Genomic DNA, 25381 nt, shown 5'->3' with positions numbered 1-25381 from the left:
GGGATGTGTTAGCCTGGTGATGGGTATTAAAGAGGGTACATACTGAATGGAGCACTGGGTGTCATACGCAAACAATGAATCATGGAACACTACATCAAAAACTAATGATGGAATGTATGGTGATTAAGATAACATAATAAAATAAAATAAAGCAGCTTCTTTAATAGTTTTTACGTTTAAGAAGGTTTTCAGTACTATTTGAAAGGTTTAGGCTTTGGGATTTTTCATCAGAAAAGACGAGAGAGGGGCGCCTGGGTGGCTTAGTCGGTTAAGTGTCTGCCTTCGGCTCAGGTCATGATCCCAGGGTCCTGGGATCAAGTCCTGCATCGGGCTCCCTGCTCAACGGGGAGTTGGCTTCTTCCTCTGCCCCTCCCCCTGCTCGTGCTCTCTCTCTCTCAAATAAATAAATAAAATCTTTTTAAAAAAGGAAAAGAGAACCTTGGATATACTACTGAGGAAATTTAAAAATTACTTTGCCTTGGAAAGAATTATGGAACATATTCAAGTGCTAGGAAAATGAGTATCTAACACATTTCTAAATTACTGGAAGAGGTAGTTTAGTTTCCTGTGGTTACTGTAACAAATCACAAAAAATGCGATGGCTTAAAATAACAGAGATTTATTTTCTCACATATTTAGAGATTTGAAGTCTGAAATCTCACAGTACCATACTCTCTTTGGGAGTTATAGGGATAAATATGTTCCATGCATGTCTCTTTCAATTTCTGGGGGTTGTGTGAACATTCCTAGGCTTGTGTCTGTATCCTTCTTGTCTCTACCCTCATCTTTACATTGTGTTCTCTTCTGTGTGTATATAAGAAATCTCCCTCTGTCTTAGACACTCAGGGGGGTATTTAGGGCCCATCCATATAATCCAGGGTGGTGTAGACTGAACTGTGTCCCCCTAAAACTCACATGTTGAAGCTTTAATTGTATTTGGAGAAAGTGCCTTTAAGGAAGTAATTCAGTATTTAAGGTCATAAGGTTAGAGCCTTGATCTGGTAAGATTATAAGAAGAGACTCCAGAGAGCTTGCTCTCTCTCTGCCATGTGAGAACACTCTTAGAAGGCAGCAGTATCCAAGTAAAGAAGAGAATCTTCACCAAACACCAAACCCTGCTTAATCTGATCTGGGAATTTTCAGCCTCAGGAATTATGAGAAAATATTCTGTTGTTTAAGGCACCCAGCCTATGACATTTTGTTATGGCAGCCTAATTAGACTAAGACACCGAGTAATTTCCTCTTCCCAAGGTCCTTAATTTCATCACATCCTTTACCATATAAGATAATACTCTTTTGCCATAGGACATAACATATATCTTTGTGGGGCCTCCATTGTACATAGACACTCTGTTATTGTGTTTGTTTTTATCTAACGAAAACAGTTTATTTTCAATCTGTAATTCAAAATCTTAAAAACATCGAAGTTTATGATTAGAAAATAAATATAATTTCAGTGGTTTGCCACCATCCACATTGCTGCTTGTACCCATTTCCCTTTGGCTTTCCAGTTTTTTATTGAGATATAATTGACATATAACATCATATTAGTCTCGGGTATACAACATAATGATTTGATATTTGTATATATTGCAAAAGGATCACCACAATAATTTCTAGTTAACATCCATCACCATACATAGTCACAAAATTATTTTTTTTTGTGATGAGAACTTTGAAGATTAGTCTCTTAACAACTTTCAAATTATTTAATGCAGTATTATTAACTATAGTCACCATGCTATACATTAAACCCTCATAACTTATTTATTTTATAATTGAAAATATATACCTTTTAACCCCCTTCACCCATTTTGTCCACCTCCTAGTCCCTACCTTTGGCAATCGCCAATCTGTTCTCTGTATCATTTCTTGGTTTTATGTTTTGTTTTTTGCTTTTAATGAGAACATAGTGTTTGTCTTTTTCTGTGTGACTTATTTTACTTAACATATTCTCAAGGTCCAACCCTGTTGTTGCAAGTGGCAAAATTCCATTCTACTTATGGCTGAATAATATTATATATATCTGATAATATTACATTTGCATCTTTATCCATTCATCCTTGGTTGGACACTTAATTTGATTCTATGTCTTGGCTATTGTAAATAATGCTGCAATGAACATGGGGATGCATATATCTTTTCAAGTTAGTGTTTTTGTTTTCTTCAGAGAAATACGCAGATGTGGAATTGCTGGGTCATATGGTAGTTCTGTTTTTAATTTTTTAGAAAACTTCATACTGTTTTCCATAATGACTACACCACTTTACATTCCTACCAGCAGCACAGGGTGGGGTGGGGGGGCTTTTCTGCACATCCTCACCAACACTTGTTATTTCTTATCTTTTTTATAATAGCCATTCTAACAAGTGTGAGATGATAGCTCCTTGTGGTTTTGATTTGCATTTCCCTGATGATGAGTGATGTTGAGCATCTTTTCAAGCACCCATTGGCCATCTATATATGATTTGAAAATATTTTTCCCAATTCAGTACATTGTCTTTTCATTTTGGTAAATGGTTCCCTTTGCTGGGAAGAAGTTTTTTCATTTGATGTAATCTCACTTACTTATTTTTGCTTTTGTTGCCTTTGCTTTTGGTGTCATATCATTTCCAAGATCAATATCAAGGAGCTTACTACCTACATTTTCTTCTGGGAATTTTATAGTGTCAGGTCTTATATTCAAGATGTTTATCCATTTTGAGTTCATTTTTGTGTATGGTGTAAGATAGCAGTCCAGTTTTATTATTTTGCATGTGGCTGTCCAGTTTCCCCACCACCATTTATTGAAGAGACTGTCCTTTCCCCATTGTATATTCTTGGCATCTGTATCATAAATTAATTGAACGTATATGTGCAAGTGTATTTCTGAGCTCTCTGTTCTGTTCCATTGGTCCATGTGTCTCTGTTTTTGTACCAATACCACACTTTTTTGATTTCTGTAGTTTTATGGTATAGTTTGAAATCAGGGAGCCTGATGCCTTCAGCTTCATCCTTTGTTAAGATTGCATTGGCTGTATGGGGTCTTGTGTGGTTCCACATGCATTTTAGGATTATTTAATCTATTTCTGTGAAAAATGCCATTAGAATTTTGATAAGGATTGCATTGAATCTGTAGATTTCTTTGGGTCCATGGACATTTTAACAATATTGAGTCGTCCAATTTGTGAGCATGAAATATTTATCTATTTATTTGTGTCTTCTGCAATTTTTTTCTTTAAGGTTTTATAGTTTTCAGTGTACAGGTCTTTCATCTCCTTGTTTAAGTTTATTTCTAAGCATTTTATAGTTTTTAATGCTATTGTAACTGGGATTATTTTCTTAATTTCTCTTTCTTTTCTTTTTTTTAAGATTTTATTTATTTATGTGACGGCAGAGAGATTGAGAGCACAAGCAGGGGGAGCAGGAGAGGGAGAAGCAAAACAGAGGACCCTGGGATCATGACCTGAGCCTAAGGCTTAACCGACTGAGCCACCCAGGCACTCCCTTAATTTTTCTTTTTGACAGTTTGTTATTAATGTATAGAAACACAATAGATTTTTGTATATTGTCATTGTATCCTGCAACATTACTGGATTCATTTACTATTCAGAATGTCTTATTAGTTCTAACAGGTTTTTGGAGTGGTCTTTAGGGTTTTCTCTCTCTATATATATATAATATCACGTCACCTGTGAACAGAGGCAAGTTTACTTATTTCTTTCCATTTGGATACCTTTTATTTATTTTTTCTTGCCTACCTGCTCTGGCTAGAACTTCCAATGCTGTGTTTAATAAAAATGGCAAGAGTGGATATTCTTGTCTTATTCCTCATCTTAGAGGAAAAGCTTTTAGCTTTTCATCATTGAATATGATATTGACTGTGGGCTTGTTATATGTGGTCTTTATTACGTTTAAGTACGTTTCCTCTATAACCACTTTGTTGAGAGTTTTTGGGAGGTAAATGGATGTTGAGTTTTAACAAATGCTTTTTCTGCATACTGAGATGCTTATATGATTTTATCCTTCATTTTGTTAATATGATAATATCACACTGACTGATTTACAGATATTGAACCATCCTGCATCACTAGAATAAATCCCACTTGATTATGGTATATGATCTTTTTAGTGTATTTTTGAATTTGATTTGCTAATATTTTGTTGAGAATTTTTGCATCCATGTTTATCAGGGATATTGTCCTGCAACTTCCTTTTCTTGCAGTGTACTTGTCTGACTTTGGTGTCTGTGTGATGCTGGCCTTGTGAAATTAGTTTGGAATTATTTGCTCTTCTTCTATATTTAGGAAGAGTTTGAGAAGGATTGGTATTAATTATTCATTAAGTATTTGTAGAAATCGCTGTGAGTCATCTGGTCTTGGACTATGGTACATCCAGACAATGGAATATTAATCAATACTAAAAAGACATGAGCTATTAGGTCATGAAAAGACATGGAGGAAACATAAATGCATATTACTAAATGAAAGAAGTCAATCTGAAATAGCTATGTACTGTATGATTTCAACTATAAGACATTCTAGAAAAGGAAAAACTATGGAAAAAATTAAAAGAATAGTGGTTTCCAGGGTTGAGGAAGGTAAGGATGAATAGGCAGGACACAGAACATTTTTAGAGCCATGAAAAATACTCTGATAATATAATAATGGATATATGTTATTATACATTATTCCAAACCCAAGAGTGAACCCTGATGAAAACTATGGACACTAGATGACTATGATGTGTTGATGCAGGTTTATCCTTGATAAGATTTGTATCAACCTGGTGTGAGATGTTGATAATGGGGGAGGCCATGCATGTGTGGGACTGGGGCTGTATGAAAAATCTCCGTACCTATCCCTCAATTTTGTTGTGAACCTAAAATTGCTCTAAAAATATAAAGTAAAGGGGCACCTGAGTGGCTCAGTTGTTAAGCGTCTGCCTTCGGCTCAGGTCATGATCCCAGGGTCCTGGGATCGAGCCCCACATTGGACTCCCTGCTTGGTGGGAAGCCTGCTTCTCCCTCTCCCACTCCCCTTGCTTGTGTTTCTGCTCTCCCTATCTCTCTCTCTGTCAAATAAATAAATAAAATCTTTAAAATAAAATAAAATAAAAATATAAAGTAAAAAAAAAAATAGCAACCAACAAAACAAAACAAAACCATACTGCAAGCTAGGTATTCTTGACCTAATTTAGCAAAGCAGCAGAAAACAGAGACCCTCCAAAATTATATAAATTTTCCAAGTCCCCAATTTATTTATGGCTAATCCAGAATCTGAATCCTCATTTCTTTAACTCCAAAAGTATATTATCTTTTCTCCAAAGTTAGTTCCCATTCTGTATTAATTCATCATATTCAACAAAGCTTCTTTCCACAAGGAGCATCTCACTGATGGCAAAAGCCTATATTAAGCATTACATGTATTATATTTAAGTGTAAGCAGTTCCTCAATTAAATACTACATTTTTGTATTTAAAGTGATTTAACTTTTTATACTTCGTTGCTCACACTGGTGAAGCAATGTATCATTTCCTCCAGTTGTTGAAAGTAATATATGTAATTTTTTTTTCCTGAAGCAAAATGGAGATAACTTCAGTATTGATATAGACATTGGCAAACCAGGCACCCCAGTTTATTAATATGTGAGCACAAGGGTAGCCTTGGCAAACTTATGGAGGAGAAAAGTTACACTGTCATTCTTTTCCCTCTGCTTTTTGTGAACTTAATAGTTAATAAAGCTCTTTTTATCATCTGTCCAAAGTAACAAAATCCCATAAAATCAGATAGAGAGGTAGGTAGGTAGGTAGGTAGGTAGGTAGATAGATAGATAGATAGATAAAACCTTTTATTTTGGACATATTCCTTGTCTCAGCCTTACCACCAAAATCTGGGAGCATTTTCACAAATGTATAGTACTTGCATGAAAAAAAATCAAACATTAAAATTTATTAATATGCTACATACTTACATTTTTAGGAAGATATTGAATATCTACCCTAAAATGTAATCTCCATCATTGGCCAGCCTGTTATTATTCTTTTGAGCTTCTCTAGCTGGGTTAGGTTTCCCTCCTCTTAGTTTCCATGGTAAACCTTTACCTCAGCCCTTATGTTATGCTATCAGTTTTATTTTATTGATTTGACTCTCTGTATCATCCAGGTCTCTGTGATTACATGCAACCAACACTGACCCTTACCAGATTAAATTAAGGGGCTTTATTGATAGAACATCAGGAGCTCATAGTACCAAGGAAAAGATAGAAGTAACACATCTAGAAATGGGCAGAAACAAAGGCTGCTTTAGAAGACTGGATGTATGAACCATAAGGAAGGGTCTTATTGTAGAAACAACTTGGACAAGTCACCCTACTGGAATTAGTGTACCTAACCATTTATGGGTCCTCTTAATGTAATCAATATTATAAGAATGGAGGTATCATGACCTAACTTGGGTCACGTGCCAATATCTTGGATGGGTCAGGGAATTTGATACATAAAACAGTACTTTGGAAACACCATACCATGAACGAGGTAACCCTCCAGAATGAAATCAGGAGCTATTAGGAAGGTAAAAGATATGATGACAATTAATGAGGAGCAGATGGTAGCTCTTTGAGATCAAGAACTATGTTTTTAATGTTTGATCTCAGTTCCAAACACACTGCTTTCATAGAGTGTATGCACGATTAATTTTGACTCATGCTGCTAGAAGTAATTCAAATTGCCATATTTTGGAAAGACTTCTCTAGACATAAATATATCCACTCCTCTTGATTTAGTTTTGCTCCTTAATTCTTATTTTCCTTTAGTCCTAAGAAATATATCTTAAGTAAATGATGAAAAGAAAAACAAAACTTACTGAGTGCAGAATATGTACTAGCTTCAAAGGATGCAATAACGAATAAGGCATGATATCTTTCCTTCATGGGTTCCCAGCTTTTAAAGAGAGTCAGACATTTAAACCAATGACTAGTGTGATATGAGCTATCTTGCAAACTGGTACCAAGAAGACTGATATTCTTCCCAATATTATAACCTAAAATTCAGAACCACCAGTCTTTAACTGAAATATACATTTTTACAAGTTCATTCTATGAAATATTAATTAGACATGTAAAGAATACTTACATCCTCACATTTATCTTTAGGATTAAAACATATATATGTGTGTAAAAACAGAAATATGTCATGAGCACTGTAATTGTGACTCTGTAAATATTCATGCATGAGGATACAGACAAAGACTGAAAGATAACATTGAGAAGTAAAAATAATTATTGCTAGAATGATGAATGAATTTTGTATTTCAATTTCTTTTAATGCTGTTATACAATAAATGAATTTTCAAAGGTATGTTGGGACTATTTATTCAATGCTTTGATTGTTCAACAGAAACAAAATACACTAAAATTACTCCTTGCCTGATAATGGGATTTACTCTATCTTTTTACAGTTGTGATTCTTGCTGTGATTGCCAGGGGAAACGCTCCTTAACTCTTACCATTTATGTATTCCCCCTGTACTTTTTTTTTTTTTTTTTAGAGTTTCCTCATTTATTTTTTTATTTTTTTTATTTTGCGAGAGAGAGAATGAGAGACAGAGAGCATGAGAGGGAGGAGGGTCAGAGGGAGAAGCAGACTCCCCGCTGAGCAAGGAGCGCGATGCGGGACTCGATCCCGGGACTCCAGGATCATGACCCGAGCCGAAGGCAGTCGCCCAACCAACTGAGCCACCCAGGCGCCCCTTCCCCCTGTACTTTTTAACCTATTTCTTCACATTATCTGTAATTTGTAGGTTATAGGAAGTCCAGTAGGTTTTAACTATATTAAATAGCTGTTTTGATTCATGTTAATATATTTAACACTGCTATTGAATAGTGCCTCTCTAAGAGTCACAAGTGCTTTGAACTCTCTATTAGCAATACACAAGTAACCGTCTTTGCTACAAAGCTATCTTTTCTCTGGGTTTCTCTATTTCTATAGAATTTTTCAATTTTGGAGGTTCTAATCTTTGCTCTCAACAAGGAGCAATCTCTTTTCTATTGCCAGAATTAATACTTTAGTTCAGCCTTTGTTACCATCTACTTGATCAACGTTTGTTGTTTCCTTCTTGAATTCCCACCCTAATTTTCTTCTGTTCCGTTTTTGCCTTTATACTGCTGCTATATCACCCTAACAGAGGCTCTAGCCATGTCATATGCCTGCGTTAAAATATCCAGTGGACTCTGACTTGGCTACTAAATTTAAATGCATACTTTGCTGCTCAATTTTGGAATTTCCTTCCTACTTTGTAGCATTTTTCTTGAGCATTTTTCTCATGCTCACTCTGCTGCTACCCTGTAAACCAACAGAAAAACAGCTGAATCTTCTTCCTAGTATCTTTGCTTATACTGTCCCCTTCACCTAGAATGCTCTCCCTCATTCTTGCCTTAATCACTCAGCGGCTCATTTTAAAGCTTTCCCTTTCCATCGTGTCTTTTATTATTATCACAAATGGATTTAATGTCCATTCTCTCCAAATATATACAATTTTGTTTGTGCCCTCTTTTATTAATCTGCTTTATCTTAGGGCTATTTATGTGACTAAAAATCAGATTGTATAAATTCTATGAAGACAAAAACAACACCTTTCTCATCTTTATATCCACCAACAACATCTAATACGAGTACTGGCTTATTCAAAGACATTTTGTTTTCCTGTTTAAATTTCTTATTCTTATGGAATATATAGAGGGGAGATCAGAAGATAGGTGTCTTAAGCAAGGAAGAATAGGAGAGAAAGAGGGACTAAGAGAGGGGAAAACACTTAGTGCCTTCTGGAACTCATACAATGAAGCTGAACTCCTTTAAGTATAAAGAAAAAAGAATTTTATGTAGTTATTTGTTTATCAGTTATTATATGTAAAGCCCAGGATTTGGGTAACTTAATATAGGAACTATTTTAGCCAACTAAAGTGCTTTATTTTCTATTACTTCTCTAATATGCTACTAGTTTTATGGATTTTTTTTACATTTAATACTCTACTAGTTTTATGAAATACCTTTGGTTTTTATTTTTATCAAAGTATTATTTTGTAAGAATGTTCCCCTGCGAAGGAATGTAACTGCCTATGGAAAACCAGGTCAGTGAAAGTAACACAGACAAAATCTGAGTGGGTTTGGATACTTTGATCAGACCATATCTTTGTCTTTATCTTCCTGGGTCCCCAATGCTTAGAGGCCCCTTTCTTCCACTGAGATCACAGTTTCAGATCCAAGCATGTTAGCATTCACTAAATTTAGTTTTTGTCTATCCTACAATAGTACCCTCACAGATTGATGAGCCTAACAGCATATTCAAATCAGCTTTGCCCAAGAAACACACATTTCAGTGGATAATCTTAGACCAGCCTATTGTGGATATTTACATATATTAATTATGCATACCCTTCCCTGGCCAGAACCTGAAAAACTGCCTTAAAAAATTTTTTTTTAGGGGCGCCTGGGTGACTCAGTCAGTTAAGTATCTGACTTCAGCTCAGGTCATGATCTCAGGGTCCTGGGATCAATCCCAGCATAGGGTTCCCTGCTTAGCAAGGGAGTCTGCTTGTCCCTCTGCCCCCCAACCTGCCTGCTCATTCTCTCCCTCTCTCTCAAATAAATAAAATCTTTTAAAAAAATTAGTGTTCCTAAAGAGATGAATTTTAGAATAATATTTAAAGTTTCCAGAGATATGAAGCAGTGCTTGATTAGTTAGTAAAGCATTGAAATAAATGTAATCCTCTATGTAAATTATAGTGAACTGTTACGAAGCATTCTCCTTCTGATTGAGAATGTGAAGTGTACACTTATATTTCTCAGATATACTTGGAGTTAAAATATGAGAAAAGACAGGATTCCTGCTTTTTGTAGAAGTAGTAACCTTAAAATAAAAGCTTATTATGCAAGAAATAAATACTTCCAGTGGGAAAATAATGCCATTGGACCTCACTAATACAAAATTGAACAGAACTTATTTTATGTACTTTCAAAGACTTTTTATGTACAATTTTTAAGGTCTCTGATATATACAAATTTCCATTGTATTCATTTTCCTTGAGTGTGATGTTGCCATTGTATCGTATTTTACAATAGTCACATGGATCTATTGGTGGAACTTATTTCTCACTTTCTCTTTCTCTAGCCTCAGCAAATCTTTCCTGGAAGGAATGAGAGCTCTCACGTTGAGACAACAAAGGAAGAAAATCCCAACACCACTGAGTGCAATTCTCAAAATGTAAGAATAACTTAAAATGGTTTTCATATCATTCAACATGAAAATAAGAACATAGGCATTTTAACAATTCTAGTTCATGCCACCACGAAACTTTCTATATGTGATATCTACTATCTAAACCCTGTACTTTAAAACTTGTCAATGACGTAAGTATTCTGTTAGGAAATGTAACCAGACTCTTAGGAGTACTATGAAGTTGAGTTGTCAGAGAAGTAAGAGGGTAACCACGTGCCCAACAATGTGCTCATTCCCACAACCACATGACAGAAAGCTGTTAAAATATTTAAAACAAAAACAAAACCCCAAAGGATGTGATTCAATAGTATTCTCCCTGTAAAGCAAATAAACCCAGCAAAATAGAGACATTACGTTGAAGGTAGAGAGATTGTTAACCTTCAAATGATAATAGGAAATACATAATTGTGCCCTTTTTTATTTCTCCTAGTAATGTAATGAAATTTTAATTATTTTAATTACAGACCTATAATGTCTGGATATGAGAAACAGCAAATGACAACTGTGTTGAGTAGATTCAAAAGTAGGCTTTAACTGATTTGACAAAATGAAAAGTATATGCTGAAGCTATTCATGATTGAAAAGAGATCAGGCTACAGCAAAGAAAATAAGGTAGAATAGACACATAAGTTAATGGAGTCTATCTCTTTTTCTTCTACTGGCTGCCAAAGAGAATTTTAAAATACGAATTTCTCAACAATTTTGCCTTCAAATCTTTGTATATTTGAACATGTACCAATTCAGAACAAAATAAAATTAATGAGAAGTAAAAATGAAAATCTCTGCGACGGACTTCCAAATGAAGAACTCAGGAAGGTTTTCTGTAGGAAGGAACATTTTGCTAAAGACAGATAGGTCTCTGACAGTGTGAGTGAATGTGCAGAGACAAGAAACCATCAGAATAAAATGACTAGAGAATAGAGTGCAGAAGGTGGTGGGATGTATGCCTAAAAGGATAATTTGGGACTTAAATATGAGAGACCCTGGATTCCCAAGCTGAAGAGTTTGGTTTGAATTAAGGCTATGGTTCAGATGTTTGTGTCCAATTAAGTTATGAGACAATAGGGTTAATTTTAAGGAGAATGTTTTTATTTCTTATTTTCTTAAAACTACCAAAAATCATTTTGCAATATAGGCAATACCAAATCATTATACTGTACACTTAAAACTGGTTTCTGTCTTAATTGTGTATCACTAAAAAAAAGGAAGGAAAAGAAAGGAATCTTGGAAGCTACACCCTTATGAGTAATGTTCAGGCTTGATCCTTAAAAGTACCACTTTGAGCTCTTAGATTAGGAGGAATTCAGTTGCCTTATTCCTGCCTCTGTACTGACCGTGAGCATATGTGTGCCTTGAGCAAACCGTTCTTGTAATGAGGTGGTGGAAGCATCTAAAGGGACAAAAGAACTGGGACTTCATCAAGCTTACCAAAGAAACAAACAAACAAAAACAAACAAGATGTTCCCCTTGGAGACAAAGCTGAAAAGTACTGTGTATTTTGCTCAGATTCCCAAAGCAAAATTCTGGTCTACTTTTCTTATCAAGAGTGAGACCTGCTCAAAATCGTAAGTTGTTTTTGTTTGTTTGTTTGACTCTCCTTCTACTTTTATTGTCCTTTTTTGTCCCTGATAATTCCTTTCCCTTCAATAAGTCTCATAAGCAGCTACTACCTTGTTGCAGGTTCCAATCTGGGTCCCTTCAAAAATCTGCCTCCACCTGCACCAAGGTGAATGCTCTCTCTCTCACCTGACCTCTGTCTAGATTTTAGTCTTCGGAGTTTCTACTTCCAGGAAGCTACACTTTGTAGTGCAGGGAGTGCTCAATGTTCATAGGCTGTAGACTCAATTACATTTAAAGGCTGCGAGAGTAATATAGATGAGTGAAATACACCAGATGTAAGCGGTAGGAATTAGTGGAACTGGTGTGAACATCTATTGAATACTATTGAATCACATCCTTTGGGGTTTTGTTTTTGTTTTAAATATTTTAACAGCTTTCTGTCAAGTTTTAGATCTGCAGTTCTTAGCTGTCCTCAAAATAGCATCACCTGGAGAGTTCTTATAAAATACTGATGCCCAGAGCTGACATCAGAAAAATTAACTCAACATCTTGGCATGTGGGATCTAGACATTAGTTGTATTTATTTTTTCAATTACTCCAGGTGATTCTAATGTGCAGTCGAGTTTTACTGCCAATGTATTTCACATGTAAATGATAGTAAAAATCATGTGGGGAGCTTTTAAAAATTAAGATTCTGAAAAATTCTTCAAGAAATTATAAATGAATAGGACTAAATGTAACCTCCATTTATAAATGAATAGGACTAAATGTAACCTCCATATTTTTTTTAACATGGACCTGGCAACCCTCTTTCCAATCCAGGTGATTCTGAGGTGGATGGTTTGTGAGCCATAATTAGAAAAACTTTGGTTTAGATAACACATAATCCCTTTACTATATTGTTTAATAATGGATTTTCTACTTTTCTGACTCTCTTATATTTACATTTAAAAGAGGGCAGTGCCTAAATTAGGTTCTATATTGGTAATATGAAAAACTGTGTATGACCTTTGATAGTGGGTGGGAGAGACCCATCCCAAAACCCTTCATTTATTATGTAACCTATATAAGACCAGTGTTGATGTAGGACTGTGGAATTTATCAGGAAGCTGTTATGTGGATTTCATCCATTGCTAAACTCTCCATGAGAAATCCAGTGGACCATCATCACCCCAAGCTACAGTAACCAGAATATGATTAATTTTAAGCATGGAGAGCTTAGTTCCTTTGTAGGATTCCCCAGCGCTGAGACCAATTCTGCTGACTTCTTCAACCTTACAGGAAGAAAGCAGAGGAATCTTTTTTCTTTTTTTTTTTAAAAGATTTTATTTATTTATTTATTTGAGGGAAAGAGAGAGACAGAGCGAGCACAGGCAGGGGGAGAGACAGCGGGAGAGGGAGAAGCAGACTCCCCGCTGAGCTGGGAGCCTGACATGGGCTGGAGATCACGACCTGAGCCAAAGGCAGACGCTTAACCATCTGAACCACCTAGGCGCCCCAAAGCAGGGGGATCTTTGGATCTATGAGAACTGTTGTTACTCAGCTTGTCTAAAATCACCCAGAATATTCTCATTTGTGTTTAATATCATGAAATGTGGTTGCTTCCATTTTAATACAGCAATATGAAAATACCTTCAAGTTGACTTTAACAAGCTGCAGACTGAGCTCCAATTTGGGCTGCTTTAATTGAATGTCCAAAAGAGGTATCCAAACATAGTTTCATAAAGTAAAAGCAATATAAATTTACCCTTTTCTGAGAAAGGGATTAGTGCATTTTCTGTTGTAGGAAAGATAGTTATATTAGACAGAATTATGGCTTCCTTATTGTCTTTATTTGGAGATTAAGTATGGTGTAAAGTGAGGTGTATGGGTGCCATATTGACAAGGGGTGAATTTGTGATGATTAAGTTTATGCATCAACATGCTCAGAAATGCTGGTAAAGCATTATTTCTGGCGTGTCTAACAGGGTGTTCTCAGAAGAGATTAGCATTAAATCAGTAGACTAAGTAAAGAGGATTGAGTGGGAATTCTCTAATCCCTTGAGGACCCACATAGAACAAAAAGGTGGAAGAAGGGTGAATTCTTTCTCTCTTTGAGTTGGGACATGCATCTTCTGCTGCCCACAGACATCAGAGCTCTTGGTTCTTGGGTCTTCCAACGTGGGGACTTCGACCAGCAGCATACCCCCCACCTTTCCCCAGTTCTCAGGCCTTTGGCCTCAGCTTATCATCAGCGAACCTGATTCTCAGCACTTCAGATTTAGATTGAATTATGCCACCAGTTTCCTGATTCTCCAGCTTGCATAGGGCGTAGCATGGCATATCTCAGCCTCCATAATCACTTGGACCAATTCCCATAATAAAATCCCTTCTTATATATATATATGTATGTATATATCCTATTAATTTTTTTTCTCTGGAGTACACTGACTAATGCAATCACTTTTCCATATTTGTATTCTGCATGCTTTGGGTGTATTTTCAAATAATTGGTATCTGCATTTTATGAAAGAGTTTTCTTTAATCAAATTAATCAGTGCAAGTTAAGTTTTGTACAATGAAAGTAGATGGTAGTTGTTAAGGTAAGTTTTGATATTACTGGCCTTACTTGACAAAATTATAGTTGGCAGTTTTATTCCCATTTCTTTTTTTAAAATTTCTTTTTCTACTCCATGAAATTCAAAAACCTAGAAACTACCAAATGAGGACATTTTAAAGATAATAAAAGTATCATAAAATAGGGACCTGAATGAAGCCAGTAACAGAAATGGTTGAGAGAAGGAAATCAACATAATATCAAACTGAGGAATCCATAGGACTTTGTGATCAAGTAAAGATGCAGAAGTAAAGATAAAAGTCTAATATGGACCCCGATTTTCATGTTAATTAATAAAAGCAATTATATTGTTGTTCTCAGATAAAATAAAGTACCAGAGGAAGAATTTTAAGTTAATTTTTGTCCATTTACTTCTAGACAGAAGAGGTTCATGTTCTTTTAATAACTAGAATAAACAAAAATGTACATTAGAGCTAATTTATTTGTAAAAAAAATAGTTTAAAAAAACTTTGATGAGGTGTAATTTGCATACCAAAAAAATCACACATTTTTTTTAAAGATTTATTTATTTTAGAGAAAGAGAGCATACATGTGTGAGTGGGGGGAAGGGCAGAGGGAGAGATTCTTCAAGCACACTGCCTATTGAGCAAGGAGCCCTTCTCATTCATAACCCATGAGATCATAACCTGAGCTGAAACTACAAGTCAGATGCTTAATCAACTGAACCACCCAGGTGCCCCCAAAACCACACATTTTTAAGTATATATTTCAGTTATTCATGAAATTTATTGAGTTGTGCAACTATTACCACAGTCAAGCTTTAGAACATTTCCATCACCCTGGTAAGATCCCCATGCCTTTTCACAGTTAATCTCTATTCTCAACCTCAGCCCAGACAGACATTAACCTAGTTTCTATCTGTATAGGTTTGCCTTTTTATAAATTTTATATGTTCATCATATAATATGTAGTATTTTGCATCTCACTTCCTTCACATAGTGTAATGATTTTGAGGCTCATCCATGTTGTAACATATAGTTGTAGTTATTGCTGAATAGGATCCGTTATGTGACTATACCACATTTTCTTTATCCACTCATTAGTTGATACCTTTTGGATGGTTTCTACTTTTTGGTTATTATGAATAATGACACTGTGAACATTCACATAAACATCATTGTGTGGACATACGTTTTAATGTCTCTTGAGTAGATACCTAGAAATGGAATGGGATATGATAAATTTTTTTTTTGACTTTTTAAGAAACAAATGGTTTTCCAAAGTGTCTGCACTATAAATGCAGTGTTTGCATTTATAACCTAATCAACAATGTATAGAATTCTAATTTCTCCACATCTTTGTCACTATTTTTTATTATCTGAAATTTTGCTTCAAAGGCAAATTCTAGTGAGTCTGAAGTCAGATTTCATTGCAAATTTACTTGTTAGTTCCCTAATGGTTAATAATATTGAACACATTTTCATGTACTTACTAGCAATTCATATATTTTCTTCAGTGAAATCCTTTGCCAGATATATGATTTGAAAATATTTCTTTCAGTGTGTTTCTTATCTTTTCATTTTTTTTAATGGTGTCTTTGTAACAGACTTTTTTTAGTGCAGTTTTAGATAATTGAGCAAGAGTGCATAGAGTTCTGTTTAACAACTAGTTATCTTTCTGTAAGTGACTTCTAGTTTTATTCCATTACAGTCTGATGGCATACTTTACATTTGTTTAGGTGTGTTTTATGGACCAGAATGCAGTCTACCTTGGTGAATATTCCATGTGACCTTAAGAAGAAGGTGTATTTCTCTCTTGTTTGATGGAATATTCTATAAATGTTAGAGCCAGTTAATTTATGATGTTGTTCAGATCAACCATATTCTTACAGATTCTTCTGTCTGTGTGATCTATCAGTTATTGACAGAGAGTGTTGCATGTGGTCTCTATCTGTAATAGTGGATTAGTCTCTTTCTATCAAAATTGCTTGTTTTTTACTATTGACTTGTACAAGTTCCTTATATATTTTGGATATTAACCACTTATCAGGTAACTGCTTTGAAAATATTTCCTCCCACTCCATAAGCTGCCTCTTCATTTGTTTGTTGGTTGTTCTTTTGCTGTGCAGAGCTTTTTATAGTTTGATGTCGTTCCCCTTGTTAATTTTTGCTTTTGTTGCTTGTGCTTTTGATGTGATATCCATGAAATCATTGCCAAGGCAAATGTCAAAGTTTTTTTTCACTTTGTTTTCTTCTAGGGGTTTTATGGTCAGGGCTTACATTTAAATCTTGAATCTGTTTCAAGTTAATTTTTGTGAATGGTGTGAAATTTTTGTGAGTGGTTTTATTATCATAATAGAGTTTGAAATCAGAAAGTGTGATGTCTTCAGCTTTGTTCTTGTTTCTCAAGATAGCTTTGGCTATTAGGTATCTTTTGTGGTTTCATATGAATTTTAGGATGGTTTCTCCTTTTTTCTGTAAAAAATGCCATTGGAATCTTGATAGGAATTGCATCAAATCTATCAATGGCTATAGGTTGTATGGAAATTTTAACAATATTCATTCTTCCATTCCAAGAAAACAGAAAGACTCTTTAATTTATTTCTGTCTTCTTCAATTTCTTTCATTAATATCCTATAGTTTTAGTGTATAGCTCTGTCACATCCTTGGTTAAATTTCTTCTAAATCATTTTATTGTTTTAGATGCTATTATAAATGAGATTGTACTCCTTATTTCCTTTTTTCCCCCATGTTATGTTTTCTTTTCAAGTTTTTGTTTAAATTCCAGTTAGTTAACATACAGTATAATATTTGTTTCAGGTATAGAATTTAGTGATTCATCATTTACATACAACACTCAGTGCTCATCACAAGTGCCCTCCTTGATACCCATCACCCATTTAACCCATCCCCCTGCCCACCTCCCCTCCAGTAACCCTCAGTTTGTTCTTCATAGTTAAGAGTCTGTTTCCTGGTTTGCCTCTCTTCTCCCCCCCAAAATGTTCATCTGTTTTGTTTCTTAAATTCCACATATGAGTGAAATCATATGGTATTTTTCTTTCTCTGACTGACTTATTTCGCTTAGCATAATACCCTCTAGTTCCATCCACATCATTGCAAATGGCAAGAATTCATTCTTTTTTATGGCTGAGTAATATTCCATTGTATGTATGTATGTATGTGTATATATACATGTATATGTATGTATGTATATATATACATGTACATGTATATATATGTATGTATATATATACATGTACATGTATATATGTGTGTGTATACACACTACTTTCTTTATCCATTCATGAATCAATGGACATTTTGACTCTTTCCATAATTTGGCTATTGTAATGCTGCTATAAACATCGGGTGCATGTATTCCTTCAAATCAGTATTTTTGTATACTTTGGGTATTTACCTAGTAGTGAAATTGCTAGATTGTAGGGCAATTCCAGTGTTAACTTTTTGAGGAAACTCCATACTATTTTCCAGAGTGGCTGCACCAGTTTGCAGTCCCACCAACAGTGTAGGAGGGTTCCCTTTTCTCCACATCCTCACCAACACCTGTTGTTCCCTGTGTTGTTAATTTTAGCCATTCTGACAGGTGTGAGATGGTATCTCATCATAGTTTTGATTTTTATTTCCCTGATGTTGAGTAATGTTGAGCATCTTTTCATGTGACTGTTAGCCATCTGTATGTCTTCTTTGGAGAAATTTCTGTTCATATCTTCTGCCCATTTTTTAACTGGATTATTTGTTGAGTTTGATAACTTCTTTATAGATTTTGGATACTAACCCTTTGTCAGGTATGTCATTTGCAAATATCTTCTCCCATTCCAAAGGTTTCATTTTAGTTTTGTTGATTGTTTCCCTTGCTGTACAGAAGTATTTTTATCTTGAAGTCCACATAGTTCATTTTTGCTTTTGTTTCCCTTACCTCTGGACATGTGTCTACTAAGAAGTTGCTATGGCCAAGGCCAAAAAGGTTGCTGCCTGTGTTCTTCTCTAGGATTTTGATGGTTTCCTGTCTCACATTTAGGTCTTTCATCCATTTTGAATTTGTTTTTGTGTATGGTGTAAGAAAGGGGTCCATTTTCATTCTTCTAAATGTTGCTGTCCAGTTTTTCCAACACCATTTTAGAAAAGCCTGTCTTTTTTCCATTGAATATTCTTTCCTGCTTTGTTAAAGATTAGTTGACCTATAGTTGAGGGTCCATTTCTGGATTTTCTAATCTGTTCAATTGATCTATGTGTCTGTTTTTGTGCCAGTACCATACCATACTGTCTTGATCAATACAGCTTTGTAATAGAACTTAAAGTCCAGAATTGTGATAGCCTCTAGCTTTGCTTTTCTTTTTCAAGATTGCTTTGGCTATTCAGGGTCTTTTGTGGTTCCATACAAATTTTAGAATTGTTTGTTCTAGCTCTCTGAAAAATGCTGATGGTATTTTGGTAGGGATTGCGTTAAATTCCTTATTTTCTTTTCAGATAATTTATTGTTAGTGTATAGAAAGACTACTGATTTTTATATGTGGGTTTTTTATCCCACAACTTTACTGAATTTGTTTTTTAGTTTTCATAAATTTTTGGCGGAGTCTTTAGGATTTCCGTTGTCACCTACGATTCTATTCATGTCACCTACAATTTACTTCTTCCTTTCTGATTTGGATGCTTTTTATTTCTTTTCCTCACTTGATTGCTCTGGCTAAGACTTCCAGTAATATGTTAATAGGAGTTGTGACAGCGGGCACCCTTGACCCTTGTCTAGTTCCTGATCTTAAAGAAATAGCTTTCAAATTCTCACCATTGAGTATGCTGTTATCTGTGGGCTTGTTATATATGGCCTTATTTTGTTGAGGTATGTTCTTTTTATACACAATTTGGATTGTAGATGGGCAGAGCTGCTGGTTGGAATCTGCTTAGGCTCTGCAGCATGCAGGTTTATGATCTGCCAAGTCCTGAGGGCTGGTTACTATAAGTTACACCCTCTTTTCCATTTCTATATTATCCCTAACCCCACATACTACACCAGTGATTTCCCCTGAAGCAAGACCTGAGTGGGCCTCCCAGGAATAATCCTGCAATGCTGGGATAACAGGATGTTCACACTGGGCTCTTTTTTTAGCAATCCCCCCCAGAAGTTATAAGTCCTGGGGAGCCCTCTTGATGCAGCACTGTGCTGGCTTGGGAGGGGCAAATGTCAGAGTGTAGCTACTCATCTTAATCTTCTAATGCTGTCCTCAGTCTCTGTAGTCCTGGGGATGCTTCAGCCTCACCCCTGGGTTCTGGGATTTTTACAACGGCGTCTTGTCTATGGATAGTTGCTAGTTGGCCTTCTTGTGAAGAGGATAGAAGTCAGAAACAACCTATACTACCACCATGATGACATCATTCTCCATTCAGTGCCGCCAAATTTTAATGAAAGTCAGACACAGTGTACTGGGTAATGGGAACTGAAGTAGATAGAGCTTTAGTATGAGGTTATCTGGCTAGGAATTAGACTGTGGTTACTGTTTGCTTTGTCTATACATGTCAGAGGCCTTAATTTCTGCTAATCTCCTTGTCTTTCTCACCCTGATGTCTTCAGGTTTCCCTAGACTCTTCTTAAATAGAGTCTGAACTTTGCAGTTCTTTTAATTGTAATCACATTTCATATGCTGTTATGGTGTGGGGGAGGGGAGGCATTTCATAATCCTTTGAGATGTCACACTTTTAAGTGTTCCTATAAGGTAATGGCTCCCTGGGCTTTCTACTTCAGGTAAGTTTGTCTGTATTCTATATATTTACCTGTCTCTCCAGTTTTGGGGGTGATGATTTGTCTGGGGACCTCAATTCTCTGACAGATCTAAGAAAAATTATCAGTTTGTTTTTTTCTTGTTTTGAGGTAAAAGTGGCAACTTCCAAGCTATTTATATATCAGGGGGCAAACCAGTAATCTTAAATAGTGTATTTTAAAACACAAAAGTTATTAATTTCAGTAAAGTCCAGTTTATCATTTTTTCTTTTCTTGATCATGATTTTGATTTATCTAAAAAATATTTACCCAATCTAAGAATATAAAGATTTTTTTCTACATTTTCTTATAAAAAATGTTTTTAGTTTTATTTCTTACATTTAAATCTATTACCCATTTTGAGTTAATTTTTCTGCATGGTGTGAAATAAGGATCTATTTTTATTATTTGCATATTGATACTCAGCTGGCTTAGTCTTCAAAACAATTTATTGTAGGGGCACCTGGGTGGCTCAGTCTGTTAAATGTCTGCCTTCTACTCAGGTCATGATACCGGGGTCTTGGTATGGAGCCCCTGGGGTACTGGGACCAAGCCCCTGGGTCTGGCTCCCTGCTTAGTACGGAGTCTGCTTCTTCCTCTGCACCTCCCCTTCCCCCTGCTCAAGCTCTCCCCCCACCCCAATAAATAAATAAAATCTTTTAAAAAAATTTGTTGTAATGAATATACTTTCCCTATTGAATTGCTTTGGCACGTTTGTCAAAAATAATTGACTACAAATCTGAATTCATTTCTTAACTTTCAATTGTTTCATTGATCTATATGTCTACCCTTAAGCCCGTACCATACTTTCTCAATTACTGAGCTTTATGGCAAGTTTGAGATTGGAAAGTTAACGTCCCCTTACTTTGTTGTTGTTTTCAAGATTGCTCTGGCTATTTTGAATATCTTCCATTTCCTTGTTAATGTTAGGTTCAGCTTTTCAGTTACAATAAAAAAAAAAAAACTGTTGGGATTTTGACAGAATTTGCATTGAACCTATAGATCAATTTGGGGAGAATTGTTGTCTTACAATATTGATTCTCCCAATCTATAAACATTGGTTATCTCTCCACTTACTTATATCTTTTAAAATTTCCTTCAGTAATATTTTGTAGATTTTCAGTGTACAAGTCTTGCACTTCCTTTGTTTTCTTTATTCCTAATTTTTAAATTCCTTTTGATGTTATTATGAATGGAGTTTTTTTCTTAATTTCATTCCAGATTGTTAATTGCTAGCATTTAGATGGGATTAATTTTTGTATATTTATCTCGTAACAGATTAAAGAGTTTCAAGTGACTATGCTCCAACTCAAACTGTGATGTCATTTGCAAAACAACTGCATGAAGTTACAGTGTTAATTTCAAGTAATTTTAATACTATATCCAGAATAAGGAAGAGAAATCCTTTATCCGATTTTACTTATCAGTCTAGACTGATAAAGCATGTCCCATTCTAGAAATGACACTGCTAAGTTCAGCAGGGACAAATGAAGTGTGTCTACTAAAGCTTGGGAGGAAAGGCTCAAGAGGAAATTCAGTATATAATGTTGATCAGATTCATTTCTGTTTCAACCAGTTACCTGATGTGTAACCATGACTATTTAACACCTTTGAGGCTCATTTTCCTCCTCTGACAAAGAGATAAATGTTGCCTACCTTATATAACTTGTTTATATATCTCACTTCCAGTGAGATAGTCCAGCTTAACACCTAGTTTATCATGGGCACATAGCAGGTCCTCAGTAATTATCACTATCCATTCATTTATGCAAAGCTATGCCTTTCACTTAGAACCTCAATAAATATTTTTTAATTGTATATTTTAATTAATTTCTCAAAAGAGAAAAAACTATAATGTGAAATAGGGAGCAGTCTTAATGCAGTGTTACTCTCCAGGGCAGAACCAGACGTTGCCAGTGAAAACAGCTATAAGAAGGAGAATATTTCAATCAAATATAAAAGTGAACTCTTAATGAAAAGTATATGAACACAGAATTAGCCACTGGAAGACATAGTATATTTTATGAATGAATAATGAAAAACTGGGGCGCCTGGGTGGTATAGTCAGTTGGGCATCCAACTCTTGATTTACACTTGGTCGTGATCTCAGGGTCATGGGATCCAGCCCTGCATCAAGCTCTGTGTTCAATGCAGAGTCTACTTAGGACTATCTCTCCCTCTCCTTCTGCCCTTCCCCCCATGCGCTCTCTCTCTCTCTCTCTCTCTAACAAATAAATCTTTAAAACAATAATGGAAAACAACTATTCTGGATGTATTTGGGAAATGAAACACTAATAGGAAAAAGGAAAAGAACTATCATGTGAGCATCTCTTTAAATTCCAGAATTCTGTGATCATCAGCAGCCTCACTGAGAGCCGATGGGAGTGCATGCAATCTCTTAGTAAAACATAGCAAAAGAGATGCATTTTGATTCCTGTTGGTATACCTGATACTAAACAATATGGTAGAGAAAACCTTGAAATTACATAAAACCTAGATTTGAATGCCAGCTTTCCTATTTCCTAACATGTCACTTTTGGCAAGTGATTTTATAATCTAGATCCCTTATCTATATAATGTAGATCAATGATTTTCAAACTTTTGCATGCCTATGAATTACCAAGTCACCTGGTAAAACTGCTTATGGTCAAGCTTCACTCCCATAGATTATTAATCAGTAGATCTGGGGCACAGCCCAGGAATGTGTATTGTTTTAATAACCTACCTAGATTTTTTTCTGTCAATATTTCCTGGCAAACATTTTGAGAAACTTTGATGTTGATTTCTTACAGGTTTGTCATGATAATTATATATGATATTAAATTAAATACACAGTATTCAGTTATATTACAACATCCTTACTAATACATTCTAAAAAAGCTGCTTCGTAATTTTAATATCCGAGGTCTCCATATTTTCAATGTCAAGGTCCCAAACTTGGAATCAGAGATTATACATTTTCTTAGGTATCTTTGTGGGTTCATTCTATTTCCTGACCAATGCAGGCCAGAAAGGGTCACCTAGGAAAATGTCCTTTGGATTCTTTGCCCGCCCCCCCCATTTTTTTTAGTAGACTTAGAAAACTTTAAGAAGATCACCAATGGCTTAGCAGCATATTAGACTATCAGTTCGGTATATTAAATGATAATAATGGAGACACATGGAGAAAGCAAAGGATGTACCTGCTCCATCCCATTTATCTGAAGTTTGCAAATGTGTCTCATATTGTTTAATGGCATATCAAGAATTAAAGACATTGAGCATTCAATTTTAATTTTCACTTAGAGATTAAGACTTAATGATAATGTAAATGTGTTTCACAATATTTCTGACTCCTATAGATAGCAAACATTTAATTTTTCTTAATGTGCTGAGAAAATTAAAAACACAATAGCTTCTCTTTAGCATCGAGAGCACGAGCTCTGTTTCTTCCCATGACACCTGCTTGCAAGTCCCTGACCAAAGGGAGTTTATTTAACAGCAAGTATTGACTAGGGAAATGAGAGGGGAAAATGTGCAGAAAATAAATCCTAGAGCTGTGAGTAGAAAATGATGCCAGCTTTTTTATGCTAAAACAATTTTGGCAGAGATTTAAGAAATCCTAGTTTGCTATTATACCCAGTATTCATTGTGTAGTATTTGATGGACCTGATGAGTTGTTGGCAGATGCTGCACTAACAAAATTTTCTAAGCAAGGCATGCCCTGCTGTAATTGGGCTTAGAGACCACACAACATTATCATTCTGGGCTAGACTTCATCAGACATCTGAAGAGGTTGGCTTCATACAAGACATTGTTACTGTCCTATAGTGGTTCCTTCAAGAAGGAACAGACATGCCTCCAGATAATACAGCATGGTACATAGTTTCATAAGGTCTTCAGAACGGGTTTCTGCTTTGCACATTAGATATAAATCTCCATGTTACCCTACTATAGCATCAATTTAAAGTTGCAAGAATGTGAACTTAAGTGTCAGTTCTTATCAGAAGTTGCACAGAAACTGTAATAACAATGGTTAACTTATTAATGACTCCTGGGGTGGCTGGATGGCTCAGTCAGTTAAGCATCTGCCTTCAACTCAGGTCATGATCTCGGGGTCCTGGGATCGAGCCCCATGTCAGGCTCCCTGCTCAGCAGGGAGTCTGCTTCTCCCTCTTCCTCTACCCCTCCCCAAACCCCACTTGTACACGCACTCTCTCCCTTGCGTTCTCTCGCGCTCTCTCTCGCTCTCTCTGTATCTCAAATAAATGGGTAAAATCTTCAAGAAATAATAATAATTCTTTGACTCCTCCTGTCTTGAAAACACAGAATGGCTTTCTCCTCTTGGTTCCCATAGTGCTTGGTTTATATATATATTTTATCCTGTATTACAGTCCATTTTGCATGTTGCTTATTTGTACAGAGTTCTCATTTTGCATTAGATAATAAACAATTTCAGGACAGGAACCATAAAAATATTGGTATTTCCTTCAGGACCAAGCAAAATGCTCATTTAGCAGATGCATATTAATATTTCTCTAAAACATCCAAAATTATGAAATTAGGGCTGTGGTTTTCAAAAGCTTAACTATTTCATATGGAGTACTAAATATAGTACTAAATATCATTCTGTAATAAAGATGACAAATTTATTTAGTGCAGAAAAGTGGCATCACAGAAAAACTTAACCAAAATGTATTCATGTTTTTAAGTAACTCGGCTTCTTAATTCCATTTTTTTCTCTATAATATTTGAAAAATCCCTCTTTTCAGCCTCCAGCCTGTCGCATATTTTATTTAAATATGCAGAATCAACTGGACTTACGTACCTGCCAAAGAAATTTTTTATTGGTAGAATTTCAGGTTGCCCAGTTACACCTTTGCATTAATTATTTTGAGTTCTTTTAGTGTTTTAGAGAAAGATCATAAGAGATATAACTAATCTCCCTTGTGAAGTAGAACCAAATGTTTAATACCAATAACAAAGTTATAGTGATCAGCAGGATTAGATGTAAGCTAAAGACTTTAAATGGATTTCTGATAAATCATTCGATCCGCTTTAATTCTTAATTATTATTCATTATTTCCGAGAGAAGGAATAGAGGGTAATTTAAAATAAACAAAATGAAAAGAAGGGCCATATGCACCCCAATGTTCATAGCAGCAATGTCCGCAATAGCCAAAATGTGGAAAGAGCCGAGATGCCCTTCAACAGATAAAGAAGATGTGGTCCATATATACAATGGAATATTACTCAGCCATC

At 35.4% G+C, this 25381-nt stretch overlaps 1 protein-coding gene across 3 annotated transcripts in view; it reads left to right on the top strand.

Moving 5' to 3' along the window:
* The window catches only part of LUZP2 (leucine zipper protein 2), a 429416-nt gene that overhangs the window by 386681 nt on the left and 17354 nt on the right, over nt 1-25381 (top strand). For all 3 annotated transcript variants that reach the window (XM_031026653.2, XM_031026657.2, XM_081798447.1), the window contains one exon: nt 10144-10236. In XM_031026653.2, the coding sequence (XP_030882513.1) occupies nt 10144-10236 (93 nt within the window). The remainder of the gene's footprint in view (nt 1-10143; nt 10237-25381) is intronic.

This window comes from Leptonychotes weddellii, chromosome 11 (assembly GCF_054177405.1).
Source record: "Leptonychotes weddellii isolate Sample4059 chromosome 11, ASM5417740v2, whole genome shotgun sequence".
NCBI lineage: Eukaryota > Metazoa > Chordata > Mammalia > Carnivora > Phocidae > Leptonychotes > Leptonychotes weddellii.
The sequence above is the reverse complement of the archived record's forward strand: the minus strand, read 5'-3'. Positions and strand labels throughout refer to the sequence as shown.